A 27,371-nucleotide genomic window follows, 5' to 3' on the forward strand; every position below is an offset into this window, starting at 1 on the left:
GTTTCGAACTTTGAATCTCCACCTTACTCTGATATTTAAATCTGTTAGAACAACATTCAGGTTTCAAGCACTTGGAAGTTTCAAAAACATTATACTTATAATTGCCTGCAGAAAGTCAGTTTGATCTACTTGGGTGTGTGTATTATACTACCATGTTAAAATAAAACTTGCCATTTGAAAAAAATATCTCCTGTTCTACTCAAGAAAATAACATTCATTATAAAGCAAATTTTAAAAATTAAAAATTAATTTAAAATAAAGAGCATGGTATGTGTGCCCTGCAACATACTTTAACATCTATTTAAGCTCAACATCTAAAGATTTAATAGTTTGCAGCAGGTGGCACAGACAGCCATTCTTAACCCCTTTTTCTTTTTTTTAAATGAGGTTGGGGTTGTTTGTTTTTTAAATTCACAAGTACACAGTATGCCCTCTAGGGCTAGCAAAGACCTGCTGCCAACAGACAATCTGCATCTGTGTCAATCTCCCATATCTGCTAAAGGATTCTGAGACAGCCAGAAGCAGAGGCACAACTCCACAGTTAACAATGCTGCCAGAACCCAGATTTGATAACAGTGCAGTTAACCTCAAATAAAGTTCAAACTACATCTTTCTCTATGGCACTTCAAACTAGTAGGCATACAAAAAAAGCAGCAAGTCTATCACAGCTAATTGGCTCACAGAAGTTTAAAGATTTAGCTGTCTAGAATCAAAGATAAAATTTTCTTCTTTTTTTGTTTTTTTTTTTTTTTTGGGGGGGGGAAGAATATTCCTGAAATAATTGTATCACTTCTGATGCTTAAGCTGCTAGACTCTACCCTTTGACTCTGCCTGAAGAAAATGGCATTGCAATCTCAACAGGAGACACACTTTTAAACAAACCAAATGTCCCGCTTTTCTCTCCACGAAATATCTCAAAAACCAAAACAAGTCCCCACCCACAAAAGCTTAACTAGGAAATTCTGTATTTTGCTTATCCTATTTACACAGCTGTGTTAGGCATTGCTTGCATGGTTCCTACTCAATGACACAAACCACAGGTTGTCTTTTCACACTGTAAAAACCTAACTGTAGCAAAAGCATAGTGTTTGCAAGGAACAGTGGTAAGATCACTACTGAATTAGAGTTTCCTCAGACTAATATTAAAGACATCCATAAGCAGGTGTAAATGATCTTTCTTACCTATGAAAAGAGGAAATTATGTGACAGAGCCTGGGTTTAGGTACCATTTGAACATCAGGCTGACCATGATTGATAGTAAACAGATTTAACTTTAATGCTTTTGGAAGTGGAATGTTTCTGTGCAGCTCACAACGTGGACAGTTCAACAAGGTCATCGAAAAATTTCATCTGCTAAGACATTCTGTAAACTGTTTGATGCAGCTCTGTCGCAGATGGCATTGCATGTACTCCACAACTAGATTTTGTAGAGGTGTCAAGTATCTTTTAGTCAAGTACAGTGTGGAGATCTTATTGCTTTGTGTTAGTTCATCCCTGTGTAGATGACTTAGGCTGGCATTTACTTGTGGGATCAGTTTTCTGATGACTAACTTGATGAAATGTTAGCTGCTCTATGTAGCTAGAAGGATGTTTGGTACTCTACCTCCATAGAACAAAGAGAGAGAGAATTTCCAAAAAATATTTAGACTTTAAATTCTAATTAATAGAAGAACATTATTTTCTCTCATGTCTCCCTGGCAGATACTACCTGACTACTGTTGTTGTATTCTCCAGAATTTCATATTTTCCATTCAACTTGGACTGCGCAACAATGTGGCTTCTCCTCTTACTCTCTTTTCTGCTGCTTTAACTTCCAAATTAAGGAAAAATACGCATGCTTTGTTTAACCAAACCTATTTAAGGTTTTTTGTTCTCAAGCTGCCACCTAGGTAATTAATGTAGCTGGCCCAAGAATGTGAACTTATGACTTTGGTAATCAAACTTAAGAAACTACAGCAGTGGGGATGCAAGTTCTCATCTCTTTTCCTGGGCATGCTCAACCAACTGGAGACAAGAGCATTCCTGATAATAACCACTCCGCTCTTGGCTAAGCACTTAAGAGATTTTTGTCTTAAATGAATTTTCTAGTATGATTATACAACATGTACTCTCTATGTTTGAGAAAATGGTTTTGGGGTATATCAGAAAACCTAACACAAACATATGAAGATATATTACAATAAATTTAAAAAATAAATAATTATTAAACCCTATATCATGCTGTTAGTATTTTTAAACCTTGTAAGAAGAGCTGCTCACATCCAGAATAATTCTTTTAAATTTGACATGGCTCATTATTTGGCATCTCACTTGTAGTTTCTAAGCCTGCTTTTACAAGACACCCAACTTAATTATTAAATAACGTTCTCTAAAAAGACAACTGGAATTTCTTAGTTGACTACCAGGATGGACCTTAAATCTCGACAGAGGCCTGAATAAATATCTAAACCACAACAAATATATAAACCACAACTTTATATTCTGTTTTGACAGCATTACAACTAAAAAACTTTAAAAAAACAGAGAATAAATGGTGCTTTCAGCCACTGTGTCTCCAGGTTGGAATTTGTTAGAACTAAAGAAAAAGCCTCCTATTGCCTTTACATTTCCATTATCTATCTTGAGAACCAGCCTCAGCATTCAGCATCCCAAACATTTTTCAGAAACACACTGTAAGTCTTCTGAACAACAAACATTATCATCCTCCTTATTTTTACAGTCTTCTCCCCCTCTTCTCTGTGTTCATCATACACAATGTCATCCTTAATTCCCACAAAAAAATACTGCACCCTAAGAGGAAATCGTCACAACTGTAGTTAGTTTCCATGCCTTTAGTCAGTTGAAATAGATAATAAAGACAGATATATCCAATTATCCTGGTAACAGTACATTCTGAAACAATGTGGACTAGGGCATGGCACATCTCCACAATAACTTAAATTATACCTTCTATTTTATAGACCAAATTTTTGGGGGAAAATGGTTATTTTTTAGTTTCTTGGGGATAAGGAAGGGATTACTGGTACAGTAAAATAGCAACTAAGAGAACAGGCAGTTCATCTTGGTCAGCAAATAAAGCAAGACTTTCTTTTCAAGTAATGTAAGAAAGTCTAATGTTAGATTTGAAAGCTTTCTATATATTTTTACTTTTTCAGGATCGAATTCAAGGTTTTTAAACTAAACATTTACCATTTATCAAACCGAATAAACCCTTTATTTTCTGTTAGGACTGCAAGTTCCTGTCATAGGAAATGAAAACAATTTTAAAAAAACCCAAACAAACAAACAGAAATTGGGTTCTATTTTTAATATTCTAGAATCATGTACTTCAAAGAAAAACGTCTGCCAAGAGAGCAAAACAAACTTTGCTCCCTGTCCTAAATGTTAAAGGGAGAATGAAGAGAAAATCAGTTTTTGAATAGATAAGAGACTATGTTTTATATATTTTGCCAAAATTTTACAATCTCTATAGAAACGAAGAAATAAAACCTGGCCTCATTATCAGCTTTGATATCAGCACAGTAAGAACTAGCACCATTTTTGACCTCAAGGAAGAATACTACTTTAAAGAAAAAGAAACTTCAGTTAAAAAGAAACATACTATACAGTCAGCATCTGTTTCACATAAATGCTTGTATGCTGAATATAAGAACCTTAAGCAGTGTAACTTCTCTTGTGTTTTAAATACTGGCTGTTAATATGCTACTGTATGATGACATATGAAGATTTCTGTTACCTAAACCTAAAAATACAAAGCAACAAAAATTAAAACCATATAGAACTTCACTCTGTAAATAACATGTAACAACAGGAGTGGTTGTTAAGAAAAGATGTCTTCCTTCAAGTTTCCGAGATCAAATGTCTGGACAAGACCTCCACAATACAGTAAAATTACATAACAATAGCATAACAACAGAAGGCAAAACACAGGAATAAAACCAAAAAACTCCAGCAATCAGGCAAAAGATGGACTTCTCTTCAAGATCAGAAGCAGAAATTCCAAAATAAATTTAACAGTAATATCTTGTGGTGACAAACATAAAATGTTTTGGTTTAGATTCATAGAGCAAGAGAGAAACCATGCCTACTTCAGGTCTTAACTTCATCAAACAGGAACACATTTCTCAGATAAAACGTTAAATGCTGACTAGAGAGTCACGGAATGATTTAGTTTGGAAAAGACCTCTAAAATCATCATGTACAACCTTAGACCAATCACCAGCTTGTAAACAAGATCATGGCAGTAAGTATCATGTCCAGTTGTTTCTTGAACACTTTCAGGGATGGTGACTCCCTCTGCAGTCATTCCAATGTTTAACAGCTGTTTTCATGAAGAAATTCTTCCTGATGTCCAACCTGAACCTCTATTGGTGCAGCTTGAAGCCATGTCCTCTCATCTTGTTGCTGGTTGACAGGAAGAAGAGAATGATCCCTACTTGGCCACACCATCCTTTCAGACAGCTGTGACAAGAGATAAGGTCAGCCCTGAGCCCCCTTTTCTCCAGGACAAACACCCCCAGCTCCCTCAGCTGCTCCTCTCAGGACTGGTGCTCCAGACCCTGCCCCAGCTCTGTTGCCCTTCTCTGGACTCACTCCAGCCCCTCAGTGCCTTTCTTGCACTGAGGGCCCAGAACTGGACACAGCACTCGAGGTGTAGCCTCAGCAGTGCCCAGGACACGGGGACAATCCCTGCCCTGCTCCTGCTGGCCACACTATTGCTGATCCAGGCCAGGATGCCATTGGCCTTCTTGGCCACCTGGGCACACCCTGGTTCATGTTCAGCTGCTGTCACCAGCACCCACAGGTCCTTCCCAGCCACTCTGGTCCAGCTTGTGGCACTGCCTGGGGTTGTGTCCCAAGGACAGAACCTGGCACTTGGCCTTGTTGAACCTCACACCATTGGCCTTAGCTATGGTCCAGCCTTTCCAGATCCCTCTGCAGAGCCTTCCTATGCTCCAGCAGATCAGCACTCTCACCCAACTCAGCTTTATCTGCAAACTGAGAATGCACTTGATCCCCTTGTCCATACCACTAATAAAGTTATTAAACAAAATTGGAATCCATAATGAGTCCTGGGGAACATTACTAGAGACTACCAACTTTTGGAACAGAACAAACTTTTAGAAGCTTGATTTTGTTCTCTTGCCTAGACAATGAAAAGGTAACAGAATTAGCTTTTTTTCTGCAACATTTCATATAAGAAATCAGATTACAGTAATTTCACAACTGTAAGGCGCACCTTAAAGCCTAAAATTTTGATCAAAACCTGGAAGTGTACCTTATAAGCCGGTGCGCCTTATATATGGACAAGTTCGGAAATTTGCCTACAACCTGGAAGTGTGAGCCGGGAGCCGTGTGGAGCCACGCGCCACGCCAAGCCACACGGAGCCGAGCGCCACACTGAGCCAGGTGCCACGCCGTGCCGAGCCATGTGGAGCCGCGCATCGCACCGAGCCGCAAGCAGCCCGGCACCGGGGCAGGCCGGCACGGGGCTCAGGGGGCTCCACTGCTCGCCAGAAAACTTTCCTGCCTGCAGCCCCTGCCACCTCCCCCAGCCCGGGCCAGCAGGTGCCCGGCCCCCCTGCCCTCACCCCCCTGGGCCGCGCCCTCCCCTCACCTGGGCGAGAGCGGAGCCATCAGGTTTAATAAAACTGAATGATTTTTCTCTGTATTTTTTTTTTAGTTTTTAGGCTGCATTTAAAGGCTACCCCGACCCATGAAAAATGTTTGCAAATTGAGCACCTGCCAGTAGACCCATAATCGCGCAATTCCGTTACTAATTAATTACTTTGTTGCACACAGATCCTTGGTGCAAAAAAAAAAGTGCGCCTTATAATCCGGTGCACCTTATTTGTGGAAAAAGTTTGGAAATTTGCCAACCCCTGGAAGTGCACCTTATACTCCAGTGCGCCTCATAGTCATGAAATTACTGTACATAATTTTTAAACACAGACATGGAAACATCTATAGTCAATGGAAAAAGGAAGTAAAAGGTGTAGTAAAAAATTCTGACAATCCTTCTGATGAAAACAACAAATCAAGTCTTCTGGATTACTCCTCATCATAAGCCAAAACTCCCCACTAAGATAAGATTTCTCGAAACACCTGCATGAAAGTCATATGATCAGAAAGGGTTAAGAGACTTTAACAAGGATCTGTTACAGAATAACCAAATTCAATTACTGATTAAAATTTGTATTTACCTACATGAATTATATATTTCATATAACTTAAGTAGCAGAACGTATAAACTAGACTGCAAATTATTCACCCTATTTTTTAAAAAATCCAAAAAGTGACATTATGACTAAGTGCACATAATACACATAAAACACTCAAGCAGTATCTACACCCTCTCTGAGGCGTGGTCCCTTCATGAAAGAAAACTCACTGGGTTTTTTTTTTTACAGAATACATTCTCAAACAGGAACATGTATGTTTAAATCCATGGACCAATGGTAGTAAAGAGGAAATGCTATGCCTCCCACATGTGCTTATTTCAAAGCCTTCTTGAAACAAGTTCAGGTAAGACAACTACCATCCAACTAGACCTCCTGAAACTTTCCTCAAGAACCAAGTCAAATTCTACCCCAGATCATTTAAGAGAAAAACCTAACAAATATCCTCAATATTAAGTCTATTATATTTACATAAATAATAAAGAAGATATACAGAAATTCTAGAATATGGAGAAGATCTAAGTGGGTTTTATATTAGAAGAATGTTAGAGTCCACAAGAACTCTCATCAGGAGACTGTTTTCTTGCTTAAAACAAACAACCTCACTTGAGACTCGGAGTCAGAATTGGGAGTCAAATAGGTTGCCTGTATATAGAAATTTTTTTAAAATCCTACAACCACAAAACACCATTGCTTCAAAATCCAACAAATCCAACAAGAGAACAGTTCTCAAAGAATATAACTCATTAAAAGTTGGCTGCATTTGAGACACTTTCAGTGGTGCAGTAAATATATTGGTTTTGACAAATGTTCACATAGTTACCTGAGCCAGTTCTCATAAGTGAAAGTTTATACAAAAAATAAACACAAGGAACATACATTTCCTTGAGTTACCACATAAGCCATACTAAAATTACAGTTCATTTTGTACTTCTGTATCACTTAACCGCAGCAATACAAGAAATTACATTAAGAGAAACACCACACGGCTTACACTCCTCCTGCTTTTTACCCTTTGTTTGGAGATCGGAATTTGTACAACTTTTCTCAGCTTTATCTGCTGAGATTTTTAACTCCAGATGTACTGATCTATCATTTTAAAATTTAAAATAACTAACAATTTAAAACAACTGACAGTTATAATGAGATTTAGACATTGCATGTTTTATGAACAAAGGAATAAATACCATACCTCCAAGTTCTTTTACGTTCAAAATTGCATTCTGGAATGGCACTGCTTTTATACTAAAACCTAACAAAGAGAAATAAAGAACATTAGTAAGCTATTTGTTAAAAAAGCCATTTGGAATCAATTGCATATATTCAGAAAAAAATCTACTTTTTCCATCAATAACCAGGATTTAGCCTGAGAAATTGTGTTTCAATGTGTTTAAAAAGTCAGTTATAAGGAGACAGTGAGGGGGTAAGAGATGGAGGAGTGCTATGGAGTGGGACAAGAATAAATCTGGATAAGCAATGCAATTTTCAATTATAAGTACCTGGCACACAAAATTTGGTACAAAACTTCCATCCCAACCATCTACCAAAATTTATTTCTGTAAAATCATCTTTTACTGCATCTAGAGCTAAAGTGGATCATTCAGACTACCAATAATATAAAGTGATCATTCTGCAAGTTGTAGGAGACATTGAAGACAACATGCAATCCAAATCACTGTATTCTTCCATTTAAACTTCATAGGTTTTGGTTGACCTGGATTATTAATCCTTTCTATAAAAGTTATTAAATGAAATATCCTTCTATAGATCTCAGTTGGATGCATTAAAATGGTCATAAGTACACTGGAAACATATATGAATCCTCTATTAGCCTGATTTTTGCTTAAAACTGAAATAAAAAATAGCAAAACAACCAAATAAAGAAAACACCACCAGAATGTGACTCTTAATTGAAAATGCAAGCAGACAAGAGAAAGGGAATGTGAAAGGCTCCCAGCCATATCAATGTATAATACATTTTGCATGTTCAGTGCATACACATATATGTGGAAATAATAATTTACACAGGAAAAATTATGCCTGCTCTTTCAGCAAAAAATATCAGACAGACATTAAATTTACTTCCATATAGCACAAGTAGATTCAACCTAATTACATACCTGTGAACTGAGTAAAGAAGTTTTGAGAAAATGTGTTTCACTTCACATTTATTAGCTACCATTAACAGAAACAAGACAATTTTTCTCCCTGGTTAGACCAATAAGATGTTACAGTACTCCTACTATGGTCAGTGCTAGATGCATTAGAGGAAACTTCAAGAAAATCTGAAGGGAATAATTATGAAATATCTTGAGGATTGTTGTCTTAAAAGAAATCCTAAACTCTTCCTAGGAAAAAGGGAAAAATTGAATGGAGCTGAGTAGCATTGATGAAAAGAGCAAAAATACACGCTGCAGTTTCAAACCTGAGTGGAGAAGTTGTCACATTGTATTCTTAGATTCTCCACAATATTGTCTGATATGCCACGTTTAAGAAGATTTATTATAAACTGAATACTCTAGATGAGCATCATTTTGGTTTGCCTGCCTAGTATACCCCAGAGTTGGTTTTCATTCCTCAAGTTGCCTAATTATATAACGATATTTCATTGCATCTCTCTAGAAAAAAAATCAATTTAATTTTTAATTAATGGCATTTTCATTAATTCCTCTGATAGCTCTATGCTTCAATTTATGTTGCTGTTATTATTCCTTTCTGCATCTAAAGTGTTAAAGTATAATTTTTTCTAATTTTAATGAGAGCTAAAGCTCAAGAGGGAGATTTTTTTTAATTTTATTTTTTTTAAGGCTTATTACTCTACAACTTTTTGAGTTAGTCACCTTCTCACAAGCAACTATCAGATCTCTCTAACATTGCCAGCAACACCGCTATAGAGGCCACAGGTTAATTATCCACAGGTTAATAAAAACACTATTTTCTTGTATCTGTTTTTCACTTTACTTACAATTGTATTAAATAACCTTATGTTCTAAGAAAACATACATGGAAAACCAGTTAGGGCTGCGAAGGCACAATCATGAAATTCAAGCCCATGAACCACAGCTACAGTACAAAGCCATGTAACTGTAAACACAAGGTACTTGCACAACAGCTAGTATTGGTTTCATCAGCAAATCAACTTTAATTGCTGTAGTCACTGAACTAGATTTCTTCAACCCCCATGACCGAATCTACCCTCTTTCTGAACTTTCAAGTCAGGTATTCCCTCTTCTTACTTTACATGCTTGTTTCTGTTTTTTCTGGTGCTGTTTTGTTCTTGGTTTGATTTTCGTTAATTGCCTGATTTTGTTTTGGGATTTTTTCAATCAAAACATGCTTTTCAGTATTAGGCATTCTGGTTCACCATTACCAAGATGCCTATTCAAATTTTTTGGACTTAAGATACCTCTTATCTGTGGTTGTACTATCTGTTTTTATGCATCTTCTCATTACCACTGAAACTTTCTGTAAATTGATTCTTTGATTACAATCTGCCCTGACTACATAAACAAGTCTGTTGTTCATCTAAAAACCTGGGATTATCACCAAAAACACTATTTCCATTACATTTATTCTTTTGGTTGCTAGCATATACCACAAGGCAGCAAGGATCAAGTATGTACAGAAATAAATCCCAATTTAAGTTTCAGAGCATCACTGTCCTATTCTATTTCCCAGCATGTCCTTCTCCTTGCTCTCCAATATGTAGTGAGACTGTTTAAAAATCAATGTAAAATGAGAAGAAAGAAACATTTTAATGTATGTCTACAGTACAGTGCTACTTTATGTTATGGTTCTATTTCATTAGACCACACTGATTCAACTCTAAACATATTCCAAACTGTATGCTGTCATGAATATTCCCCAATGTAAGAACAAATACTTGAAGAGCGTAGTGTTAGCTCTGAAGTGATCCATTAGGTACTTTCAAGAGCAAGATAATTAGGCTTCAGTTCTCTACAGCTTTTGCTACGTGTTTCATTAGTCATCTTCAGGCAATATTCCAGCACACCATGGAATAAGGCAGCATCCTACCTGTGGTAGACACGATATTCTCCGGGCTTTCACTGCAGAGCTGAGACAGAAGACTTGTCTTGCCAGAACCAGAGAGGCCTATGCAAACCAAGTCATACTCAGGTCGTGGCGGTGGCGGTCCCTTGCAGCAAAGTGCTCTAAAACACTGCCAGGGTAAGGAAAAACCAATAAAACAAAAAAAACCAAACCGAAACAAACCAAAACAAAACAAAAAAAAAAAAAAAAAAAAAAAAAAAAAAAGAAGAAGAAAATAACAGTAAGAGGTTATTTTTCTTTTTTGGGCAAATATTTATTCATTTAACCTTCTAAGAAGGAAGTTTATAAACTTAAAGGCATTGGATAGAAGCAAATTATGATTCCAACTTATTATTTTGACTAAGTCAACAATTAATATACTAAGACCACCTCAATTAAATCTAGAACAACTTTATAAAAAAACAAATATACATGTTAACTTTTCACCTAAACCTCAAAAAGCTGGTGTGAGGAATATGGCATCCATTTCCCAAGTAGCACAAACCACTCACATCACAAGACAGGCACATGCCCTATACAGCTCTGCAGCTGATTATGCATGAGTTTCCTTCCTGTGCCAATTTCATGCAATACCTGGTGTGAATATCAGGGCCAATCCTGAACAGTTGCTGACCAGGCTCTACCTGTTGTCACAGAAAAAAGTCAAGAGACCTTTGCTGCACTAATGTCCTTTCTGTGCTTGCTTTGTCACGCATCTTAGCTCATAACAAAAGCTGTTAAATGGTACAGCTTGTAAATAAACAAATAAATAAATAAATTTGGATGTAATTCTAGTAAAAAACAGATAGATCTCTCACCTTTCCTGGAGAAGTATAAATTAATCACAATGTAAACAAATAAAAATCTCTTACGCAAAGCCTACTTCAGATATCTGCTCACTTCTCTTTTGCCAAAGTAGGCCAAGCTCATCCAAAAGTTCCTTAGGCCCTCATTAAGTTCTTCAGTTCTTTGTTTATATGCAATTTAGAAACTTTTTATGCAAAAATCTAAAAGCATACAATTCCAGGAAAGCTAGGAAGTTTATACGTTATGTATAAAGCATAATTTCCCACTAATTTCCAAGGTAGACTTCCAACACCCCAATATATATAAAAATAACTTTTTCCCCTGTATCTGGCACATTTATATCAAAGTACGACATCTGCTCTAATAGGAAAAGGAAAACATGTCTGTGCAATCAGCCCTTTCTCACACATTCTGTTTTTAGATAGTCCCAGCTCTTTATTTCCATCTTAACCACAAGTCTGCACTGCACTGATTGTGGGAAAAGAAATCCAGCCTTTACAACCTTAACCTAGTTTGTCTTGACAACTGCCCATGTTTTCTTATTGAGGGCTGCTGGAGGAGCAGAGAAACTGAACTGATGTCAATAACAGTCTAATGCAAACAGTGGGGTCTGACCTTGTGAATAAGTCGTCCAGTGAGAATGTGATTATAAAAGGACGGTTCGCTCAACGCAGAACTTTAATTGGATTCTTTCAGTATAGATGGTAAGCTATTACACTTGCTGCAAAAACAGTTTTCATTGTTTTGAAGAAACAAAACATAAATTCAGTGAAAGCTACAAAACTACTTTGCATCCTTTTAAAAGAGTGAAAGCAAATACTTCAGAAGATGTAAGAATATGTACAATATTTAAGCTGAATAAAGGCAGCAGATTTTAAAAATAATAGCTTTACCTCTATCAAGATTTGATTAAAAAAATTGTTTTCTTTAAGAAGGTTTGCTCTTGTATGTGTCATACCTAAAAGGAATAAACTTGTCTTCTATCTTTATTTACTGAGGTTCTATTTATTTACTGGTTTATACTTATCTTACAGGTTCTACAAAGTCACAGCAAACTATTCTACGGTGGTTCTTAAGTGAGAAAGGCCAACTGAGTTCATTGAACAAGATCAATTCCTTTAAATAGAGCTTCCATTTAATGGATATCAAGCTGAAGGCCACATAAAATCCCTCAGAGCTCTTGAGGCTGTGTGTCAGACTACAGCCAGTCTTTAAAAGGATTCAATTTGTCCCTGTCATCATGGCATCTTTGCAACAATTTTTCGATATCACATTGAAAAACATAAAGGAATAGATGAGCTGATGGAATTCTATGCTTCTGTCCAGCCACTGTGCTGACTCTTACACAACCAGACATGACTCTCAAGCCCTGACAACATCTAATAACATACAGTTCTGTGAAAGAGAATTTCTGCTCTCTGCAGAACATATGTGGAGCCTCTGTGGGTGACAGGTAGATTTTGCGTCCACTGCAAACTCCTTTAGTCTAACTTAGTCTGGAGAATCTTTATATGCTGTGGGTGAAATACATGATCAAAAATTCAGGTCAAATTGCATCTCCGAAATAGCATATGTAGACTCACCACCCTCTCACTTATCCTTCATTACTAAGCACAGTTAGACATGAAAACTTCAGACAGACACTTAGAAGACAAGAACACGGCTCCCTCCAGACCATTCCTGTATTTTATTTGATATGATTCCCCTATCTTTGCTATATTCATGACTTTGTCCTTCTGCTATGCCAATTTCCTTCAGTAAATTGGTTTCATTGTAATGAAAATAATTTTTTAATATTCCAGCTTCAAAAAGCTGCTGAAACTTTAGCTATTGTGTATAGCAGTTAGCAGCAGCTGAGATGAGAAATTCTAGAGCATATTGTAGTGGATGCTTGTTATAACAGATTTAGACTTTATAAACTTGTTTCACAAAGCTCTTTACTCAAGCTCAATGAACATCTTTCCCACTGGAAATATCACTATACAAACAGTCTGATCACTCTCTTCCTGTTCACTCAGCAGCCTAAAGTTACCTGCTCCCTAACAAAGTCAAGGCCATTTAAGCATCCATTATAGAGACTAAACTATTGTCACAACTGAGGCAAGCTGCATCTACTAGCAACACGGTATCTGTGGGGAGTAGAAAATTCAGAAGTCATCATGCAATAAAATTTCATCTTATATTCTGCATTTTATTATAGACAGGAAATGCATAGTGAAATATTTTGTAACCATGGACTGGAGCTACACATTATTTAAGACGTCATCACATATTACAGTGCACTCTAATAACCACGGTACTGCAAGAAATGTGTACCAGTAACTAAAGAAGTCATTCCAGAATTCCAAAACACAAATATATCAAAAATGTTGAGAGAGTTGCTCAATTCACAACTAGTGGTCAGTTCCTTCCCAAACTAGCATACTTTACACTCCAGTTAATCAATCCAAAAGACATAAAAGAAGCTTGAATTAACTTGCCAGACATGGACCTGTAAGTCTCCTCCATTGATTCCCAAACCTGATTTGCTTGATGGGCAATAAAATCATGCCTTTTAGTTATTATGAAATAAACTCTAAACCCAAACAGTGCCTCTTAGAGAAAGTGTCAGAGCAGACAGAAAAGAAAACACTGGACTACTGCAAATACAAGGTCCAGTAGAGCTAGCTGACAGTCACTGAAAGGTTGTTTGGGATAAGGTCATGTATTCAGACCCCGCTGATAGCAACAAAAATGGAACATTTTTTTGAGACTTCTCATCCTATCAGGATAAGATCTTACTTAGTATAAAGGAAATTACATGTCAAATGTCAGCTTTCATAATTTTTGAGAATATCACACTCAAAGCTATAGTCACTGGATGGGGAAAATAGGCATGCAAAGAGAGGCAGGCAGAGAGAGTCAGGAGTTCATTGTGATGAACAAACATGTTTTTAAGTACTGAAAATAAAACAATAAGGTACCTTTTAAAAAATGTATGCATTTAATCAGTTTTTGAAAAACATGACGGATTTATGATGGATTTATCCCGGAAACTGAGAGTAATAGAGGTTGCAGTCTACAGAAATCTTTGCAATATTCAGCAGCACTGTTACTTCCATTTTACTTGTAGCTTGCACGAATGCTGCATCGGCATATACAATAATTTTATAACAGTTAAGAGAAGAAGCTAGCCAGTTCTACAGTTCCTTACAGATTTCTAACCCAACCAGATGATTCTGGATTTTGGGCAGTTCGATATTTATGCTGATATCCCAGATGGTGTCCCTTTAAAACCCTATGGAGATTTCTTCTGGGTAAAGCATATTCTGTTTATAACAGGGATGGCCAAACACTTCTGATATATATGTCACTCTGAGATCACAGACTGAAGCTCAGGGCAGTAAATGTCCCGAATTAGTACTCTCTACAACACATTAAACTGCCTCCAGCTGTTGAGTCTGTCTTTGCCTACTCATTGTACTTCTCGTTTCACTCTCCTTTTTGGGGTGAAATACTCCATTATTTCTGCTTTGTTCTGGACCCATCTCCTGTCTGTTTCTTTTGTTGCCACTATTTAATAGGGACAAACAGAAGCAAGGGATTTCATGCTTAGTTGGTTAAACACACACACTCTCAGGGAAAAATACCCTAAGTTAGTGCAGCACTAATGCTAACAAACCAAGCATTCAGAACTCTTGAAATACAGAATTAAGGTTGAAAGCTCAACCCTAACTCTGCTCCCTTCCCCCCTCTCAGTTGCACTTATGGATACGGTCTCCTTTTACAATTTATTTTTCATTTAAGGTATCTTTGAACTAACAGACTTCTAGTACTTGCACACACTTATGTCCACAGAAATAGTTAATCATCTGAAGCTGCTGATAAAACTCAAGGAGTTTATTTTAAAAAGCAAAATTTGCACACAGTAGGTTCATAGCTCTGATGTTGACTGAGATCACACAAGCACAAAGAAACCTCAAACCTTGAAGAGATAATGTGAAGGGGGGGCACAATGACACAAAACAGACAGTTATAATATTAACAATAGGAAACAACTGGGAACAGCAGTGGCATAATTAAATGCATGCAACAAAAAACACAAGGCACCAGAGTGAAATTATACACTGTGCAGGGGTGGGGGCATGAAGGATATATATATATATATATATATATAAACTAAACTTTAACTGTATTAATATCTTAACTTTAAAGTAGTACAACAAAATTCCATGCATTTCACAGTGTGAGCTAAAGTTGTAGGCTCCTCAGTTTCCATACCGCTGCACAGGTGCTTATACCTCTACAAAAAAACCCCAACAGGGCTCATCTTCATCTATATGACTTCAGTAATAAGGACAAAACCTAAGATTGCTGTTCATTTTGTAGCTACCAAAAGAGATGAATGTAGCCACTACCAGCCTGAGTGGTGTTCAGCACAGATAAAAACCCCAGCATCATGACTAGACACCTCCTCTGACTGTCCATAACCTCATTAAGCAGTGACTGCTATACTTAAGATCCTCCACCCAAATACAAGGTAACGATCCCAACTCCACTGGAATGCTCAAGGTCTCCTAATCTGCGACAACATTTCTCACACAGGATAAAACAATCCTCCAGTTTAACTTGGCTATGGAGTGAGTGGTCAGCCCACAGACTGAACCAAAAGCACTCCTCCACATGCATCTACTCCTCTTCAACTTTATGTCAGCCTGTGCTGCATAAAAACAAACAAGTATAGGCATTAAAGACAGGATAATATTTAAAAGGACAGAAAACAATTTCTCAAGGAAGTGAGTCAGTTTTAAACAGTAAAGAGTCCTGGTAATATTCTACCTCACAGAAATCACAGAATCATAGATTCTTCAATTGGTTGGGTTGGAAAAGACCATAAAGATCATCTAGGTCCACCTGCCATGCAAGGGGTCGAGACACCTTCCATCAGACAAGGTTGTTCAAAGCCTCATCCAACACTTCCTAAGATTAATGACCACAAGTCTCTGGATAATTTGCTTCTGAGTCTCATCACCCTCATAGTAAAGAATTTCTTCCCAACACCTTGTATAAATCTACCCTCTTTTAGTTTAAAAACCACACCCCCTTTTCCTAGACCACCATGCCCTTGTCAAAAGTCCCTCACCAGCTTTCTTGGATGCCCATTTCAGGTGGTGGAAGGTGCTACAAGATCTCCTGAAGCATTTTCTTCTTCAGGATGAGTGAACCCAGCTCTCTCAACCTGTCTTCATAGGATAGGTGCTCAGGTCTCCTCTGGACCCACTCCAACAGCTCCACGTCCTTCCTGGGCTGGGGACCTCAGGGCTAAATGCAGCATGTGGGGTCTCATCAGAGCAGAGGAGAAGGGCACAACCCCCTTCCCCTGCCCTGCCGCCCATGGGGCTCTGCTTGCAGCCCAGGATACGTTTGGCTCTCTGGGCTATGACTGCCATAGCTGCATGATGTCCAGCCTCTCATCCACCAGCACCCCCATGTTCTTCTGGCCAGGGCTGCCCACGGTCTATTCTCTGCCCAGTCTGAGGTCCTTGGGATTGTCTTGCCCCAGGTGCAGAATCTTGCCCTTGACCCTTCAACCAAAATTGCTGAATTTCATGTGGTTCACATGGATCCTCCTCTACTACAGGAGATGAAGTAGTAATATACAGTCTAGAGCAGGAAGCTCAGGTTCTGCTTTCTGGCTGCGAAGAAATACATTTGGATTCATTGGCTGAAATTGTTTACCATCCCCTATCAAAAGCTTCTTGGTATTTCAAAGGAGCCAGACTCTAGAACCTTGAAAGAAGCAACAGCCTTCAAAAAACTTTCTACATCCCTTGCAGTGCCAGATGAACTAGACATAAAACACAGGCTCAACCACTAAAACCAGACAAATGACACCGACATATTCATGTTTTAATGTATTTGATAACTCTGCTACCAACAGAGAAGGCTTAGAGGAAATACAGTTAAGAATAAAGAACTGGATGACTTCTGACAAGCCAGATACAACACTGCCTTTCAGAGCATATAATTTCAAAGGACTTCATGGTCCTGATAATACAATTACAGCGGGTCAAATTGCAGGAGATAATTTGTTTTATCTGTTATCAGATGAACTGCTCTTAGATGAAGGCTTGACCCAAAGTTCAGGAATCATAAAAATTCAATAAATGCAGTCAAAGACATAACTTCCCTAGAAGAAGCCGTAAGGCAGTCCTTTCCCTACCATCAGCCAAAATAAACCACAAACATCACATCCAAAATGGGAAATGAGCCTCTCTGACCTTAATCTCTTGCACACTCCCTATAAAATCAAAATCAAATTATGATACTCCCTTACATTCACACTAGAAGAAAGAATGAAGTAATAAATACCAAGTTCTAGATGTACTCAGATATTCAGTGAAGTGGTATGATTTAAAAGCCTACATAAAATTAAATGTCGGACAGTTATGATAAACGAAAGCTGAGTCAGCAAACATTTATAAGCAAATGCACAGGTGGTACTTTGAACAGCAGACAATCACCCACTTCACTGCAGTGTCAAATCAAGCTTCAAGGGGGCTTTTGGACACTTCTAAGTTCCATCAAGTGTAGAATTATTGCTCAAGTTGTTTCCTGACAGTTTGCTTTCCACTTGTTTTATTGCACAAGAGTAATTCATTCAATCCACCCGTCCCATTCACAATTAACAGCAAGAGACAAAGGCAACAAAAAAGATGAATGAAAGCCTTTGCAAACAGTTTGTTTCACAACTTAAGGAAACACAACCACACTAAAAAAACCCCTGAAGAATAATCAAAAATACCAGCAAAAAAGGCAGTAGCAGCACCACCCAAATGTGCAAAAGTTAAGGATGTGATACCTCCTGTCACTTTTAATTTCTGGTAAGGATAAAAGATGTATACATTTTTTTCCTTAATACGCCCCCTCAAAAAAACCACACAAATGACAACAACTAAAACAAAATCACACCTTTGAGCTTTCAGGTTTGCTAATAGTCATTCCTGTACAGTTTCTGAGCCAAACAATAAAAAGCTCTTCCATGATTTATGTGTGCTACAAGGTGGGTTACCAAATAATTTTATTTTTTTTTTTCAGACAGAATGAATAATTCTGTCTCTGTTCATATGGGACCACAAAAGCAGACTACTTGGTGTCCTTACATTTTTTTTCTGAGCTGACTACACATCACCTACATGCAACAGAATGTTTTGTTTCTTTTTTCTCATCAAAAACTATTCACAAGTACATAAGACCTTGGACATTTGTATTCAATATATGTGGCACACATAGGACTACTGTGGTAACAATATCAAAACGAGGATTTATCGAAACACTAGAGTGATATCTTCAAGTCTCATGCCAGACTGGGTCAAGGGGAAAGAATCAGAGAAATATATCTGGGATAAAGAGAAATCTAACTGAACGCTAGATGGACGTAAATGAAGACTTGCCTTGTATTCTGTGCATCTAAAAAGTAAAGAACAAGAAAAGCTACAGCTGCTATCCTACTCTTAAAATTTATGAGCAAATGCAAAGCACACTAAGAAAGTAAGACCCATTATGCCCTGTGAAGTGAAAGCTCTGAAATTTACAAAAGGGTCTGTATAACAAAACGGTCTCCAAAAAATTCAGTTAAGTTAAAATAAACACAATTTCATTTGAAATCTAGTTGAAAAAAGCATGGGAATAGTGAAGTGAAAACAAGACAAGTATGTCCCCATGCACTAATAGCCAGAAGAACTCAAGGGGGATGCAGGTGACACCAGTGAATAAAATCTTGAAAAAAGTAACAAGATCTGAATTCTTCTATCTATTGTATCAGTAACATTACAGAAAAAGGCAAACTCCCGTGTATTTTTCCCAACCAGTTTCATCCAAAGCTTCCAGAGTTGTTTGGCATCATAATCATAAATAAAAGAAAGTAATTCCTGGGTTGAGTGTGTTTCTCTTGAGTATCTAAAAGCAAAGCAACCCAGAGAAACTCTTAACTGTTTTGAGGGAAGAAGAAGAAATTACTAATGTTTACTTGAGGCAAAGTTTCCTCTGAAAGTAAACCCCAAGACATATCTTGATCCTTCTCATTAAAGATTTCAAAACTAATATTTGATATCAAATCTAAAAGAAAAGAGGAGAAATCTCTGAGGACAGCAGTCCAGACTGTTTTCTATAAAGTCTAGTCTTATTGAACAAGTTCATAGCTGACATAGAATAGTAAGTACAACAAGACTGTGAGGATCAGTCAAAGTTTAAAAAAAGGTGGAAAAAACCCACGAGGAAACCAAAAAAAAAAACAAAACAAAACAAAAAAAAAAACAGAGAAGAAAAGGACCCCTTGACATTTGGTGGTTGGGGGGAAGCCACAAAGGAGAGGTTAAGAATCAATTTGCAAAATACCATAAAGCAAAATTAAGCACAACCATGATAGTGTGACAATATATTAAGAAGAAAAGTACAGTTTCAACTGTGACTATTAGGAATCCCTGCGGTTCTGTGTTCATGCAGTACACTGAGTACACCATGGCGAATTTAGGCATTATCAAACCAAGAAATGTTTGACTGCCCTAAAATTATCAGGAGACAAAGAAAGAAGATAGGAGTAGAAACTGATGCAACAAAAGTCACTAAAATAGAAACATTGTATGCACTTAATATCCAAATAGCATTACCAGAATACACAATCCAATAAGAAGTAATCAGACGATTTATATAATAGAAGGAGGTAGGACAGAACAAGGATAGTCTGATTTTGCAGACTGTGCAAGTCTTCCGGCCAAAGAATTCTTCTGCTTGGAACACTAAAGACAAGACTGCTTTTCAACACCAGAAAATGGAGTAAGAATTACACCCGTACTGGTACAGTCACAAATGGGAGATCCAATAGACTATTACCAGTTCATGGCATTACTAGTCTCCAGTGTCAAATTTGAAAACTAGGTAATTACAGGCTATAAGTATCTCTTATTCATTAGGCTCCCTATGAATGATTTCAATGTTATGTGGCCTTTTCCTCTTATTTTCTCTCTACATTGTATTTACAAAAAATGAGAAACTTCAAGAGAATACCTGTTTTGACCAAAAGACACTAGGGAATATGAAACATGTAGTAACAGATACAGGAACCTTTCTTCCCTCCCCCTTACGGAACGTAAGTTTTACTTGGCTAGCGCAGCACATTACTATCATGGGAGGAAACAGACCAACCCACACAAAAACATTAATCCAAAATATACAATTAAAGGAAGGCATATGAAACTCAAGTACCACTAAAAATTCTTCAAATTTTAATCAATGAGAGCCTCTTGGAATGCAGGACAGGTTTAGCCTGAATCAAACTCTTAATGAGTTAGGTTTGGGAAACTTCAGCCACTGAAAACATCTCATGCTCCAACACAGGCATTTCACATTTCTCCTGTCTCCAGTTGCAAGTTTTAATTTTTTTTCTGCCTACATCTCCACAATGGAGTTTCTCAGCTGATACCCTGCTGATGAAGACTCCATTGGCTATTTTGTTCACTTAGAACTGCAAAATCAGAACTGAAATTTATTATTCCTGAACATGCATGAATCAAGGACTACACAACCTTTAAAGCGTTTTAAAGAGAATGCCAAGAGATGCCCTGCTTCTAGGGCCTGAAAGTTTGGGGAACACAACTCAGTTTGACATGGGGATTTTCAGCTGATAGGGAAGAGAACACACCCTACAGAGAAAATGTGTCAACTATACATTACGAGTTTGCATTATTAAAAAAAAAAAAAAAACGCAAAAACTCACAGAACAGCCACACAAACAGGATTTTTTTTTTTTAAGTAAGTATGGACCAATACCTATTTATCTTCTTGAGTCAGGTGGAGGAAAAAAGCCCAAATAAATGGTAAAAGAATATTCTGTAGACAAATTTTGGACACAGAGATTGTGTCGCCTTTGAAAAGCCATGGGTGAATTTTAATATTTTTTTAGATTAAAATGGAAGCTGGCAAGAACCAGCTTTTTTTTTTTTTTTGTGAAAACAACCATTCTTGTGTTTTTGCTCACAAAACAGCCTTCCATACCGCTATGCAGACACACAGGCACACAATGTGCCTGTTCTGTGGTGCTGACAGCCCAAACCAAGAAATTTCTCCTGGTGAAACAACCACCACTTTTTATCAATTAAGAGGCATGAAACACTTCAATCCACAGGAGTGTATGAGAACTGCTGAAAGCCTTTTAAGGGGAATTAAATTTTTCTCCTATGAGTAGGTGCAGCCTCCAGTCAGTTCTAGGAAATCAACACTTTGAAAGGGACTACAAGTTCAAAGTTCTCTGCCTGAACCCTTCCTGTGCAATCTGTTTCTCAATTATATACTTTCTTTGAAAGTGTGATGCATGTTTCGGTGTTTTTCAGATATATTATGCAACAGTTCCATAAAAATTTTTCTCATTTAAAAAAGTAACAGATTGTTACTTAAGAATACACCTGATGTTTATGAATACAATCACAAACCCAAGCAGAAACACACTTAACATGTTGTTCGGATAACTGAGCACAGCCCTGGGATGCTTAGCTCCCCAGCTGATTAAATCCTTAGCTGCGGGAGATTTAATACATGTCCTAAGGAGGCTGCAGACACTTCAGTAAGAACTGACTCACTGCTTCTTACAGGAACAAAAACTTTATCTTTTACTCTAGATCAGCATAAATCTTGCCAAGCTAGGAAACTCCTTTTTGCTGGCTAGAGTGAAAAAATCACTGAGGACCAGGGAGAATAGCCATAGTGATGAGAGTCTATCAGAGAAACATAAGCAACCTGTAGCTAGTAGCATAATTCAGAGAGAAACAATGAATAAAAAAAGGCTTAAGAAAAGGAAGACAATTGTCTTTTAGAGACTAAGACATACAATTAGTTGTAAAAGCAATGCACTGGCTTTAACTCAACTTTTTATTTTAAGGATCTTAAATTTTTACATTCACTTTCCTAAAGACTGGTAGATTACTAATTAATTGTAATAAAGAACTGGAAGCTGTGGTTTTGTAATATAGGCATAACAAACTTTAACAGTAATACCTCAGCAACTGCCAATTACCTACATATCACCAAATCAGTATTTTTGAAACATGGGGAACATATAGAGAGTGAGAAAAGATGCACACAGTTCTATTCAAGCTGCAGAGATTTTTCACTGAAAAGGATGCTTTCACAGCTTGCAAGTAATTCTTCAAAGCAATTTATTACAATGAAAAGAAACAACATGGCGTGACATGTATCATACCATTTTATACAAGGACTAAAGATTGGAGCACACTTTGATTATGTTATTGGGGAATAAGGTTCCAAAGTGTAGGATGTCAGAAGAAACTAACTGCTCTAAAACAGGTCAAAAAATCACTGTAACTGAAAAAGCACTGGAAGAATTTTATTTTCTTAAGTAATAATAATATAGGCCTCCTTATTTCAAGTAATGTGAAATTGATAAAGTTTCCTCATCTTTGCAAGAAATCCTTAAGATTATGCTGTCAAGATTATTGCCAGAAAAGCATATAAACACAAATCTCTTAAAAGAGATCAATGCTTAATCAAGAAGAAATGGCAATCTATAAAAGCAAGGGAAGAGACATTAAACCTTGGTTTCCTAGTGCACTGCATACAATCCTTATCTGATTCCTGGAGGTAGAATCATCATGCATACAGAGGAATTTTTACATAAGATATTTGCAGAACAGAGTGAAGAATATGGTGTTGGTGTTCTTCTGTTTTAGAAACACTAGCTCCATGGACCAGTAGGAAGCAAAAAGTTCCCAGATCCCACAACCCAACAGAATAAAAGCTGCTAGTGAGGAATCAGCTCCACATATGACCTTGGACAACCTAGCATGGACTTGTATAGTTGAGCAGGCAGTACCAGGGGCCTTCTGGATAGATATTGAACCAAAGGAATTAAGAGAGCTCTTCCAAGACTGCAGTCACTTCCAGTTCTGAAGGTCAAGAGCAGAAAGATCAGATTTTGAAATGTTTACGGCAATATAATTTTTTCTCCTCATTTTATGCAAGCATTTTATAAAGCCTATATAAATGAGAAAAAAATGCTGTTTGCATTCTCTGACAAGTTGAAATTTCTGGCGGCCAAAGGTTAGCATGAGCCCCTATATCTCCAGCAGCAGAGAAGACAACAAGTGTGAGGTCACTATCCTCAACTGATGTATACCAAGAAAATCAAATTTAAAAATATGGAGCAACATATTAAAAAAGCGTAAGACTGACCATTCCTCAAGACTCACCGGTTAGGCAGAATAATGAAGCAGAAATTCTTCTTTCACTATTAACCATAGTGGTTAAATCTGAAAATTTGCTAACAGCTACTGTTTTTTCTATTGAATTTTCCAAGTTCCTTAGCACAGGAAACTAAAATAACTCAGACCCTTTTTAAAGCTTAAAGTGTTCTCTCTCCAAACTCAGAAATAATTTGATGGAAAACAAAAAAATATCCAGGCCTAAGGTTGAAAATTAAGTAAATAATGAGAAATTCTAGTGAATATATGCTGTCTTGAGTCATATTCCTAAAAACACCTCTCAAAGGTCTTTGATATTAGGAGGTCAACTGTGATTTCCAAAACTAATGCTCTGACGTTAGCAGTAAATGAGTTTAAGTTCATTATTAGCAACAAGTTTTATTAAACCTATTCCTAAATGTATCTAAGTTTACTAAGTTGAGGCTAATGCAAAATCGAGAGAAAAAGCAGGGGGAAAAACCCTACAAAAACTAGCAGGAAGGGGGAGAACATGTTGCTATTAATGTATTACCTCTAGTAAAATGCCACAGAAGTTCAACATAACCCAAGCCACAGTGTAATGTGTGTAAAGTAGGCAAGAGTCTAAGTTCTATACACTAGAAGAAAAGCAATAATTACATGGGGTTTTTTAAAATTTGTTCAGAATTGGAATTTAATTGTGGCACTGATTCAACCTATATGTACTTCAACAGGAAACAATCCTTCTGCATGGAAACATAGTCTTAAGGCAACAACAAAATGCAAATTTAAGTGCTAGTTTTGTTTTTAAAGGCATCAAAAATATGAGAACATGATTGTGATGTCCATCAAGCATAAGGGAACTAGAGCAATTTAAAGTAGTTTATTGTAAGAGGACACAACTGAGCTGAGAAGTCTCATATTTGACTTGTGTCCAGAAACAGGAATCAAAATGAACTATTAAGCTGTAGTCTAAATGTTTGAAGATTTTTTCATCTGGGGACATTATACAACCTTAAATGGTAAAAACAGTTAAATCTTATCCCAATAAAAATCCTTGGAAAAATAATCTTCTACAAATAAGATGAAGATAAAGTTCCAACAGACCATAAATTGATTTGCAAATGTTGACATTTAAAAAATCACATTGACGGCAATAAGCACACCATTCAACAATATGAAACCAGGTAAATATTTCTGCACTAAGCATACATATGAAGTCCATTGTAAAAACATTAAAACCTACTTGGACTTCCAGGCACACTGAGGTATTTTAATGACAAATGTATCATGATTCTTCTTCCTGCTGTCTCCTGCTTTTCTCTTCTGCTAAACTTTACATTCCAGCCTAATAGCAATATATTTTCTCCTCCAATCAACCATACCATTCAGTGGTATTTCCTAGAAAAATTTTTCTTCTGTGTCAGATAAATACAGAACAAAATCCTTCAGGGACAGTTTGATATACCACAGATGCCAGTTGAAATAACACCAAATAAAGAAATTAAGAATTTCCTTAGTGAGCCTATCGGCACAGAAAATGTGGTAGAAGTCCATATTTTAGCAAAATTTAGCTACATCAAGCATGTGACTTGGATTTAATTCCATAATTTTAAAGCTGTGTGGGTTCAGAAGCATCTGAAAGAAAAGTCATGCAATGGGAAAGACCAACCCCCCAAAAAAAACCAAACTGAAAAAGTTAACATGCAAGAAGCAGCATGATGGTATTGCATTATTGTACTATCATGAATGTTTTATTTGGGAACAAAACAGCTCATATGTGGCATTTCAGGATAGCAAAGTCCTCTTCATAATTTTCTTGTTAAAAATAATTTTGGTGCTGCCTGGATAGACAAAAACAGTGAGAAAAAAAAAGGTTACCTTGCAGGTGCCACACAGGATCTCACTGACAGTAAACAAAAACATATTTCCTGGAGAAACTGCTGAACTTCTATCAACAAATAAATATCCCATTTAAGTACACATGACAAAGAACTGTGTGAATTGGCAGTGCAACTCGATCACTAATGTGTTCTCATAAAATTCTGTGCTTCCCACATTTTCAGGAATTAGACCTGCAAGTTTCCCTATTTTTACATATGTTCAAAGAATTTAACATTATTAGACTGTCACAAATGACTTCAAATTTTTGGCAGGCCATCTGCTGTAATAGCTTTGAATTTCCCTAAAGTGCATATTGAGGATGACTTATTTTAACAAAATTAACATTACCTTGAGGCTCAGACAAAATCAAAACCCTTAACTCCTTTGCATCTATACATGTGCTATGTGCTTACGGTAGATTAAGCTGCATGACATGCTATATATATTGGACATTCTTCTGATCTTAATTTGAAACTATTAATCCCTCTAAAGCAGAGTAAGACCATCTCCATATACTTGTACTATGTACTTTGTATCTCTGGTCAGCAGAGGCAGAACTCTAGAAAAGTTTCAAATAAATACCTTTCCAGTCACATTAGGATTAAAAATTAGGCAAGATTGCCCATTCTTGCCATTCCACAAACTCCAAATATATTTGAAAAGTCATACTAGTCCTATTCTGCATTCCAAATTACTGCAATATTCATTAGTCTCAGTGTAAAAACCATCACAAGTGGAAGACCAATTTACTCATACTGCTTCCTGTGTTGGTTGCACTCTAGATCTACTTTTTTACTGTAGCATATTGGAGAATTTAATCAATCTTCCCAGAAAGAATGTCAGCAACTAGAGCAATTTCAGTGGCTTATTAGCTAGTTATTAGAAACAGACTTCATCACTGATATCTTAGGACAGTGAAAACAAAAACCAGATTGCATGGATTTGTTTTTAAAGAATTTGATGTCATCATTTTTGCCATTATAAATTGATACTGAAAACAAATATTGGCAAAGAAAGCAAACATCCTACTTTCTGGATTTCTCCATTGACCACACATAGAGAAAAATATTGCTCCAACACTACAAAACACTCCTCTTCCAATACAGACATAACATAATTTTAAAAAGAAGTAACAAAACTTTTGATTTTCCATTTTGTCAAAGGGGAAAATCTCAGTTTACAGTTTCACAACCACATTTTCCCCTTAAAAAAATACCGACAAAATGATACCACAGTTTTCAACCACTTTACACTTAGAAATCATGTGGCGGAAATGTCAGCCATACCCTTCAGCATTTCCTGCTCATTAGCTTGGGTATTCTCCACATTGTAAATGAATGGGCACATAACTTTGTGCATTCCCAACACTTGCATCGGGTTGGAAAGTTTCATTCAGAAATCTGAGGATCTAAAAGTTCTAGAGGCATTCAACATCATGGAGGTGAAGGCTCCTGAATTATTTCACTGGATTTTTACACCCCATTTAGTAAAAAGAGCTTTCTCTTTATGAGCTGTGCCAATATTAAAATAATTTCTTTTAAATACCATTTAAATTCATGGGTCTGTAGGAAGAGACTTTCGAACACGGCATCGAGTTCCAATTAGTTTCTTCTGTACTTTCCTATAGCCTGACAATACCAGTGTTTAATTCACTTCAGTCCATGCTGCCATCCAAACAACCAAAGGAAAACATTTCAATAGTGAAGAGATGCTATTACCAGTTGTGCTTATCCCTACAGTCACATCTGCTGCATGGTAAGGGTCAAGATTTCATTTTCAGTATCAACATATACTATGCATATGTAGGGCCCACCAAAATGAACGTACCAAGAAAAAGAGAATCTTCCCAGTGGTGTAGTCTTATTCCTTCAGGGTAATTTGCTCATTTGTTGTTTGTGGGGGGAATATTTTTTCCTTTTGTAATTTTAAACCCTAGGAGACCAGGGCTTCGAAATCTGACTACTGAAAGGACTGACATATCCTGAAGAATGTAGGAGGAATTTGATTAGGCTTTTTTATTGGGAACTATTTGTAGTACTCCTAGATGCTTACATAGTAACAGTAGCTAAAAACTCTAGCCATCTTTGGCTGTCCAGGAGACTGCACCCCTTCACCAGGAATGTGGATTCAAGCATAGTTATCCATGTATTCACCACCCTTAGGCTGAATATCACTGAGCACTACACCCCAGGGATGAGGCGTTCCAACTGAATCAACAGGCACCCTGCCCTGGGAAGCGGCA

At 37.0% G+C, this 27,371-nt stretch overlaps 1 protein-coding gene across 6 annotated transcripts in view; it reads right to left on the minus strand.

Moving 5' to 3' along the window:
* Positions 1 to 27,371, minus strand: part of ARL15 (ADP ribosylation factor like GTPase 15) — a 232,237-nt gene that overhangs the window by 144,146 nt on the left and 60,720 nt on the right. For all 6 annotated transcript variants that reach the window (XM_033085692.1, XM_033085689.1, XM_033085690.1 and 3 more), the window contains 2 exons: positions 10,215 to 10,359; positions 7,372 to 7,431 (listed from right to left, as the gene is read on the minus strand). In XM_033085692.1, coding sequence (XP_032941583.1) covers positions 7,372 to 7,431; positions 10,215 to 10,359 — 205 coding nt within the window. The remainder of the gene's footprint in view (positions 1 to 7,371; positions 7,432 to 10,214; positions 10,360 to 27,371) is intronic.

This window comes from Catharus ustulatus, chromosome Z (assembly GCF_009819885.2).
Source record: "Catharus ustulatus isolate bCatUst1 chromosome Z, bCatUst1.pri.v2, whole genome shotgun sequence".
NCBI classification, from domain to species: domain Eukaryota; kingdom Metazoa; phylum Chordata; class Aves; order Passeriformes; family Turdidae; genus Catharus; species Catharus ustulatus.